The 8,996-nt window shown below is 36.8% G+C and overlaps 1 protein-coding gene across 4 annotated transcripts in view; it reads left to right on the top strand.

Annotated features, from left to right (window-relative positions):
* The first annotated feature begins 18 nt into the window (after positions 1–18).
* Positions 19–8,996, top strand: part of JKAMP (JNK1/MAPK8 associated membrane protein) — a 415,429-nt gene continuing 406,451 nt past the window's right edge. For 2 of the 4 annotated variants that reach the window (XR_009545311.1, XM_007519257.3), the window contains exons 1-6: positions 19–141; positions 1,970–2,061; positions 2,733–2,887; positions 6,963–7,169; positions 7,747–7,928; positions 8,804–8,880. Coding sequence is in view for 3 of the 4 variants with exons in the window: in XM_007519257.3 (XP_007519319.2) it covers positions 138–141; positions 1,970–2,061; positions 2,733–2,887; positions 6,963–7,169; positions 7,747–7,928; positions 8,804–8,880 (717 nt within the window). In the remaining variant the exon portion in view is untranslated. The remainder of the gene's footprint in view (positions 142–1,969; positions 2,062–2,732; positions 2,888–6,962; positions 7,170–7,746; positions 7,929–8,803; positions 8,881–8,996) is intronic. The other 2 variants (XM_016186500.2, XM_060174891.1) reach the window with 2 other exon arrangements.

Raw genomic sequence — 8,996 nt, 5'->3', positions numbered from 1 at the left:
GCGCAATGCGGGGGCGGGGCCTCCGAGCCGTCGCCCGGGTTACGGGAGGCGGGGCCTCGGGGCTGCTGAGGCGAGGCCCGGATGTCCGGGCGCGGCGACTGAATTGGAGGTTCTCTCGGGAAACCTACGGGCGGCCAATGGGTGAGTGGTCACGGAGGACCCGGGAAGGGTTGGTCTTGCTTCTTGCTCCTTCACTACGCAGACGGCTCTGAGTTCAGCCCGGCTCCTGGCCTCTGGCTTGGGCTGCATCTTCACCCTTGCTCCCACTCGACCTCAGGGCCGGCCCGAGCACCTCGCTGTCCAGGTTGCGGTGGTCCCGGCGCTGGTATTAGGGGAACAAGGCTGGGCCTCTATTTTGGTCTGTTTGAGCCCCTTTGTTTTAACCTCTTTGTTTGAATACTGTTTAGACTTGAAAAAAAGTGTGAACGTTAGAAATTGCAGGGGGAAAAGCAGTAAAGGAAAAAAGCTAATTGGTGCATAAGCGTTGTGTCTATGTCAGCTTCAAACGTCTTCACAAAGAATCAACACCACTGCAGGGGGAAAAAGGCTGTTAATCGATTTTTTTACTAAAGGTAAAAGAGGAAAGTTAAGGGACTGGGAGCCATGCTTTTGTTTGGCTGGTTACGAGCTGTTGCTTTCTGTTTTTCATACTGGTTTTTGGACCTTAGATTTTAGAGAAACTTTATTCCCATATAGTTATTAAGCATCTACTAAATGCAAAGCCCATAGAGAAGAGACTTCCAGTTATTTAACTTAAACATTCTCAAATTTTCTATTATAGACCTTGTGAATACAACTAGTTAAAAATGAGTACCAAAGTACTGTGGATTTAAAGGAAGTCAGGGATTTGATATAAGTGAAACTGTTAAACTTGAGGCAGTAAACTGAGTGCTACTTAGATGTTTTCTCATTAGTGCAAGGGGGAATAAGTCTGGTGTTTCAATTTGGAAGGCAATGTCACATTGTGGACCAGGCAGCCTTTAGATTGTGAATTCATGAAGAACTCGGAAAATGACTGTTTAAGAATAGTAATAAAATGCATAGTATTATAAATTAATTCATTTTCAGTCACCATTGTTTTGGAATTGTTCAACGTTAGGCTGTAGGGTCTTTGAAGACAGGTTCTCTGCTGCGGTTTGAATCTTAGCTGATAGAACCTGACAATCAGTGCATATGTATAGAATAAGTGACTCGGTGAATGAGGGGAATCAGATGTCACTGATGAAAATAACTCCTTTAGTAACTTTTCTATAAATAAGATTAAATATCTTAGTTCCTGATTTATTATTATTATTTTTTGTAAAGAGCTACCGTTTATTTGTTTATTTTCCCCACACTACAAGATCAGAGGGTTGATTCTAAGGTAGTGTCCCACATATTGATGGAAAGTTCACCAGTCTGGGACAAAATAACAAAATGTTGTGATAGTATATTTAAGTTTTTTTATAAAGGTAAGCAATTATAAAGATCTATACTTTATTCTGAAATTATGTTCTTTATGCTTTTCTCATTAAAATGTCCTATTATGAATGAAAGTGGTAATTGTGTGTTATCACACGTTCAGGTTAGCTTAATGTCTTAATTGGGCAAAATGAAAGGTGGTAAGCCTCTCTCATACCTCTAATTAAAAAAAGGAGGGAAGAATTAAAAAATCTAGACCGTTTTATCAAAAGAAGTGTCTTGACTAGAGCCATTGAAGACATACCAAGATAGGCTTTGAATTCTGGGGATAGATTCTTTTTTGCTAGTTGAGGGCCTTAAGGGACAGTCTTAAATTTGCACAATAATTTTCTGCAATTTCACAGTGTAAAAGAAGATACTTGATTTTTAAAACATTAAAAATTTTGTTGAATGTATATAATTTTCATTGTATTGTGTTGAGATATTTCTGCCATCTGCTTCAACTATTATTGTGCTAATTTTTATTATCACAAAAGATGTTACTATACTGACGTTTATTTTTAAAAAGCTGTCGATATTCAACCAGCATGCCTTGGACTTTATTGTGGGAAGACCCTATTATTTAAAAATGACTCAACTGAAATATATGGAGAATGTGGGGTAAGTCTTTGCTTGTATGCTGTTTCCTTTGTGAAATCTTTTGCTTTTGAAATATGTTCATGGGTAGACTATCCCTTTTCTTCAGTCTCATTTTATAAAATAAGTACTAATAAAATAATTGTTATATTATCAACTTCTGACACAGTTTTTAAACATTTTATGACTTTATGGAATTAGTGACTGCTAATGCTATATAGTACCATATCAGAATCCTTTAAAAGCCTGATAAAAATATAATGCAGGGAGTCGGGCGGTAGTGCAGCGGGTTAAGCGCATGTGGCGCAAGGCGCAAGGACCGGCGTAAGGATCCCGGTTGGAGCCCTGGCTCCCCACCTGCAGGGGAGTCGCTTCACAGGCGGTGAATCAGGTCTGCAGGTGTCTCTCTTTCTCTCCCCCTCTCTGTCTTCCCCTCCTCTCTCCATTTCTCTCTATCCTATCCAACAACAATGGCATCAATAATAACTACAACAATAAAACAACAAGGACAACAAAAGGGAACAAATAAATATTAAAATATATATAATGCAATTTTCTTTTTTCGTGCTTTTTTAATTTCTAAAAGATAAATGCAGCTAGATGTTGGATCTAAAATGGAATGCCTTATAAAATTTTTTGGTATTAATGTTCTAAATTAGTATCTGTACATAAAATGCAGCTTTTATATGTTGTAGGTGTGTCCAAGAGGGCAGAGGACAAATGCACAGAAATACTGTCAGCCTTGCACAGAATCTCCAGAACTTTATGACTGGCTCTATCTTGGATTTATGGCTATGCTTCCACTAGTTTTACATTGGTTCTTCATTGAATGGTACTCAGGGAAAAAAAGGTTAGCACTTTCTATGAATTTATCTAGATGGACTGATGATGGAATAATTAACATTTAGAAGACCTTATGAAGGAATTACACTTCTGCTGTTTTAAAAGTGATAGCCAGGTTTTGTTTTATTTAATTTATTTTGTATTTTCACCCTCACTGAGGCTTCATTGCCCCAGGCTTTTTTCAGCTAGAAAGACAAGAGACAGAATGACACCACAGCATCAAAAATCCATTCAGAACAATGAGGGCCTTGTTCAAACTTGTGTCATGCTCTTACCAAAGCAAGTGCACTATTCAAGTGAGCTTTCTTGCAGGCCTTTGCTTTATATTTTTACTTTTAAAAGTAAGATTTAATGTTAAGGCATATTTCAGTAATTATTAAGGGAAGTGTCTTTTCTGTTTTACTCTGACCTTGAAAGAATTAAAAAAACACACTTTTTTTTAATTGAGGGGATTAATACTTTACAGTGTATTCACTGACATGCATACACTTTCATTAAGGAATTAAATTTTTTTCAATTATTTATTTGCATTCTGATTATGTATTGATTATTATTATAATTGAAAGGTCTTATTATAAAATAATTACTTTGTTAATTTAATACTGCTAATCTAGAATAATGATGATCTAGAATCACACTAATCATCTACAATAATAAAATGATATGGCTGCAGCCTGTTAGGAAATTCTGTACTAACACATTAAACCAGAAACATTTATTGAGCACTATCTGTATGTTTAGGTCAGGGGAGGGAGACAGTAATAGCTAGTATAGCTTATAATCCTATAGAGGAGACGAGAGTATGATCTAAATTAGACTTAAGAGAGTTAACATGTTGGGCAGAGGAAATAGCATGAACAGTGATATGGAGGTAGAAAACCTGAGCTGTTGTGGGTTGAGTAGGGGTATCTGGAATGGTTAAACTATGGACTGTATATGAAAGAAAGGTAATAAAAAAGGAATGGGACAGGTAAACTGAAGATGGAGGACTTAGGATAAGGATATTAACTTTATCTTGTTGGAAATGAGGAACTAAACCCAAGTACATTACTGTCACACTGACTTTCAGTTAATTTAACTTTTTAGTTTGTAACATTATGCTTGGGAAATTGGTTGCAGTGACCACAAGCACTGCCAATTACATTTTTCTGAGATGCTACAATTATGATCAAAGAATTGAGGACCTAGCTGTCTGAAGATAGACCATGTTTTCCAATCTCTCCCCCTCCCTTTTTTTTTTTTAATTTTCTCCTGACCTCCTTAAAAATCTATTGTAAATACCATTTTCCACCAATTCCACCTGCCCTTATGAACATTTAGTTTTCACAGGTAGAACATTTATCTGTTTGTATAGTGCATGCTATGTTATATATGTACATGTAATGTCTGTATATTTACGTAGTGCACGTTATATAGTACATGTGCCTTATGTGTATAATGTGTAAGATTAACAGACTTGCTTCCTGGGAAATAAGACATACCCCAAACAAAATAAATTTCGCAAGTCACCCTTGTATGTGTTAAAAAATGAAACTGGAATATCAGAGACAGAAGAGAAGTCACTTGGTGCTTTAGTAGCCCCAGTTGTGCTCACAGATGTCAGTGGCTCCTACCTAGCCATATGAGCATTTTGGACACTACAATCCAGTGGAGCTGTAGATTAAGTGTTTCTAAAAATCAACATCAATTGGAGCAGATTGGACAGCCCAGCTGAGCCCAATTAAACCACAAAGTAGTGAGCCGTTATCAAGCTAGTAAGTTTTTGGGTAGTTCTTTTATAGTGGTAGGTAATGGACATTATTCAAAGAGAAAGATTAAAAAATATCTCCAGATTTCACTAGGAATAAGTGCTTTGAGGGGAGTCGGTGGTAGCACAGCGGGTTAAGTACAGGTGGCGCAAAGTGCAAGGACTGGCTTAAGGATCCCGGTTTGAGCCCCCGGCTCCCCACCTGCAGGGGAGTCGCTTCACAAGCGGTGAAGCAGGTCTCCAGGTGTCTCTCTTTCTCTCCCCCTCTCTGTCTTCCCCTCCTCCATTTCTCTGTCCTGTCCAACAACAATGACATTAATAACAACAATAATAACTACAACAAGGGCAACAAAAGAGAATAAATAATTAATTTTAAAAAAAGGTGTTTTGAGGGCACTGGGTGGTAAAGTATACATAGCAAGCACATGTTACAGTTCACAAGGACCACTCCTAGACCCACCCCGCACCTCACCTACATCTCTTCCTCTCTCCCTATCTCCCTCTTACTTCTCAGTTTCTCTCTGTCTCTATCAAAAAGTAAATAAAAAATAAAATATTAAAAAATAAGAAATATCGAATCAACATTAAAAATTAATGAACTCAATCACCAGGTTCCAGATGCCACCAGGATGCTGGCTAGGCTTCCCTGGATTGAAGACCCCACCAATGTGTCCTGGAGCTCAGCTTCCCCAGAGACACACCTTACTAGGGAAAGAGAGAGGCAGACTGGGAGTATGGACCGACCAGTCAACGCCCATGTTCAGCGGGGAAGCAATTACAGAAGCCAGACCCTCTACCTTCTGCAACCCTCAACGACCCTGGGTCCATGCTCCCAGAGGGCTAGAGAATGGGAAGGCTATCATGGGAGAGGGTGGGTTATGGGGATTGGGTGGTGGGAATTGTGTGGAGTTGTACCCCTCCTACCTTATGCTTTTGTTCACTAATCCTTTCTTAAATTAAAAATTTAAATAAAAAAAAAAAAAAAATTAATGAACTTAGTCAAAGAAGATGTCCGTAATGCAAATGTATAAAGCCAGTTACCTTCCTATATTCTGTTTACAGTATTGTAAGTACTAGTAGATAGCTAAAACCAGGGTAGCTAGTCTATGTTGGATGTCTATTATGGAATTAATAAGCACATGTATTCTAAGATTTATGTGAAAGTGCAGAGGCCCTAAGAACAGGCAGTGCCACCGAAGGAAGCAGAAGAATTCGTTAAACATTAAGAATTATTGTCATATTGTCACAGCAAAAGATAAAGGGACCCAAGAAACAAAGTGGAGAACCTAAAAACAGACCATCTAAATCTTGATTTGGCAGAGGGGACCTACTAGTTGAATGCTGCTGCTGGGGCAACTGACTGTTTTTATTAGAAAAGTCTGAAGTTAAATGCTATCTTATAGTATACATAGAAATCTATTCTAGGTGACATAAAGATTTCAGTATGAGAACCAAAACTTTGAAACTTTTAGAGGAATAATTATGTTCTTCCTTATTGTGGAATAAGGAAGGATTTATTAGAATTCTCCAGAAATATATATATATATATATATATATATATATATGTAAATTCTTCTAAGAAGACCACAACATATTTAGCTAATAAGGTAAAATGTATAAACAGGTCATAATATGGTCACACAAAGGAATATTATGTAACAGTGGGAAATGACTGAGTTCAACTATAAGCAACACCATGGATTAATCCTAGAAATGTAATTTTGAGTGGCTAGAAGTCTCAAGAGATTTAACATTAATGTGACATCTTACAGTGTTTAGAATGAAGCAAAACTAAATGATAATTTTCAAGTGTACAAATGCATTAAAATCTTTTAGTGCTTTTAGAAAAAGAGAGAAAGGTATATTAGTGTAATAGTTATCTTTAATTAGTACTTTTAGAAAAAGAGAAAGAGGCATATTAGTATAATGGTTACTTTTAGAAGTGAAGCAGGAGTGTGGAATGGGGAGGAGCAGTAGAAAATAAAAATGTTAATGTACAAATTGGTTCAAATGAACTTATATTGTTTACTATAATAATTATAGTATTTTATAACTAATAACAATTTGGTAAGGTAATAAGGCAACAGAATATATCTAATTCCTGCCCTATATACTTAGATAAGACTGATACAGTTTCCTTTAGTAAATAAGGTTGAACTCTTCTCAAGAAGTTTTCCTATGGTTGGCTTTTCTTACTTATTTTGATATTTTAGCTTCAATATTTTCCAGTTAAAATTTCTTTCTTAGAGTTTATAACCTGAAACATATGGACTTCATTGAAAGCCATTCAAATATTGGACTTTGGGGGGTAATTGTGTTTATTTTGTTTTACTAGCTCTAGTGCACTTTTCCAACACATCACTGCATTATTTGAGTGCAGCATGGCAGCTATTATCACTTTACTTGTGAGTGACCCAGTTGGTGTTCTCTCTATCCGTTCATGTCGAGTGCTGATGCTTTCTGATTGGTATACAATGCTCTATAACCCAAGTCCAGATTACATCACCACTGTGCACTGTACTCATGAAGCTGTCTACCCACTGTAAGTATTGCACTTAGACTTAAAATCAATTTTACCAATTGATTAGCATAGATTTGCACAGTTTGAGCACTGCAAATGGTTTCAGTATACCGGGTGATTCAGAAATGATTTTCTTAAGAAAGACATAGTCTAGTAGGAAATAGGAATATGTCTTAGTATAATGAAAGTGAAAGTAGTCTAGGCTTATGTTGGTGTTCAAATATATAAATTTCGAAAACAACATTTCTTTTCAAAAAGAATTAAAAGGAAAAGTTTCCTATGTAGGAGAGAAATATTATTTGATACATAGGAAAGAGTATGGCCTTTGGAGTTAAAAATCAGACTTGAGCCTGCAAGTTATGTTACCCTACACATTTTTTAGAACCTGTTTTTAACTTTGGTATTCCTCTGGTGAACTGAAAATAATAATAATACCTTATGAGTGTGAGTATTAAATAAATCTGGAGTATGTGAGTTTCTGGCTAATCTGAATATCTAATGGCTAGACTTAATGCATTTGTTAACTTTTTTTTTGGTAACTTTGACTTAAAAGTCATCAGTCATAGATTTTTGATATTATTTTTATTTTATTTTGCAGATACACTATCGTATTTATCTACTATGCATTCTGCTTAGTGTTAATGATGCTGCTCCGACCTCTTTTGGTGAAGAAGATTGCCTGTGGATTAGGGAAATCAGACCGATTTAAAAGTATTTATGCTGCACTGTACTTTTTCCCAATTTTAACCGTTCTTCAGGCAGTTGGTGGAGGTCTTTTATGTAAGTTTTATGGGTAAATTGAAATGTTTATGATGACAAATATTTTATTATACATATATAGTATATATTATAGATATAGTATATATAGTATATAATCTTACTGTTATATATAATCAACATTTTTTTTAATTATGACTTTCTTTGAATGGAATGGAATTCTTTTAAAAATATTTATTTATTCCTTTTGTTGCCCTTGTTTTATTGTTATAGTTATTGTTGTTGTTATTGATGTCATCGTTGCTAGATAGGACAGAGAGAAATGGAGAGAAGAGGAAGAGACAGAGGGGGAGAGAAAGACAGACACCTGCAGACCTGCTTCACCGCCTGTGAAGCGACTCCCCTGCAGGTGGGGAGCAGGGGCCTCCAACCAGGATCCTTATGTGGGTCCTTGGGCTTTGTGCCACGTGCACTTAACCCATTGCGCTACCGCCTGACTCCCCGAAGCCAGGTTTTAAGTGTGATATGCATTTGAATCACAGGGAGACTTAAAATGCAGATTTCTAGACCTTGCTCCCAAATCTCAATTTTTTAATATTATAGACTAAGAACCACTCTATCCTGTTATGGATGGGCCCAAGCCCAGCTATGTAAAATTTAGATTATACCATCCATAAAATGTGCATTGTGTGCCTACTTCCCCACTACAACTGCAGGAGTGAGTGATTAAGACAGACTGCACTGCTCACAAAGCCAAATATATTTACTACTTGGCTGTTCACAGTAAGTTTGTTTCCCTGTCTTAGGGCGAGGCATTAGGACTTGGGTCTCTCCCAGGACTAGTTGAGAAAGCCTTTGACTGTGGAACTAAACTGTATGTTTTCTGTTGTTGTTCTGGTTTCTTTAATTTTAAACAAGTGCCAATGCTTGTTTTTCAGATTATGCTTTCCCATACATCATATTAGTGTTATCTTTGGTCACTCTGGCTGTGTACATGTCGGCTTCTGAAATAGAGGTAAGAAATATTTTTCCTTTGTTAATTTTTTTTTTTTTTTAAATCTTGACAATTGGGAGTTGGGCTGTAGCGCAGCGGGTTAAGCGCAGGTGGCGCAAAGCACAAGGACCGGCATA

This window comes from Erinaceus europaeus, chromosome 16 (genome assembly GCF_950295315.1).
Source record: "Erinaceus europaeus chromosome 16, mEriEur2.1, whole genome shotgun sequence".
Lineage (NCBI taxonomy): Eukaryota > Metazoa > Chordata > Mammalia > Eulipotyphla > Erinaceidae > Erinaceus > Erinaceus europaeus.
Note: the sequence above shows the minus strand (reverse complement) of the source record. Positions and strands in the feature narration are given on the sequence as shown.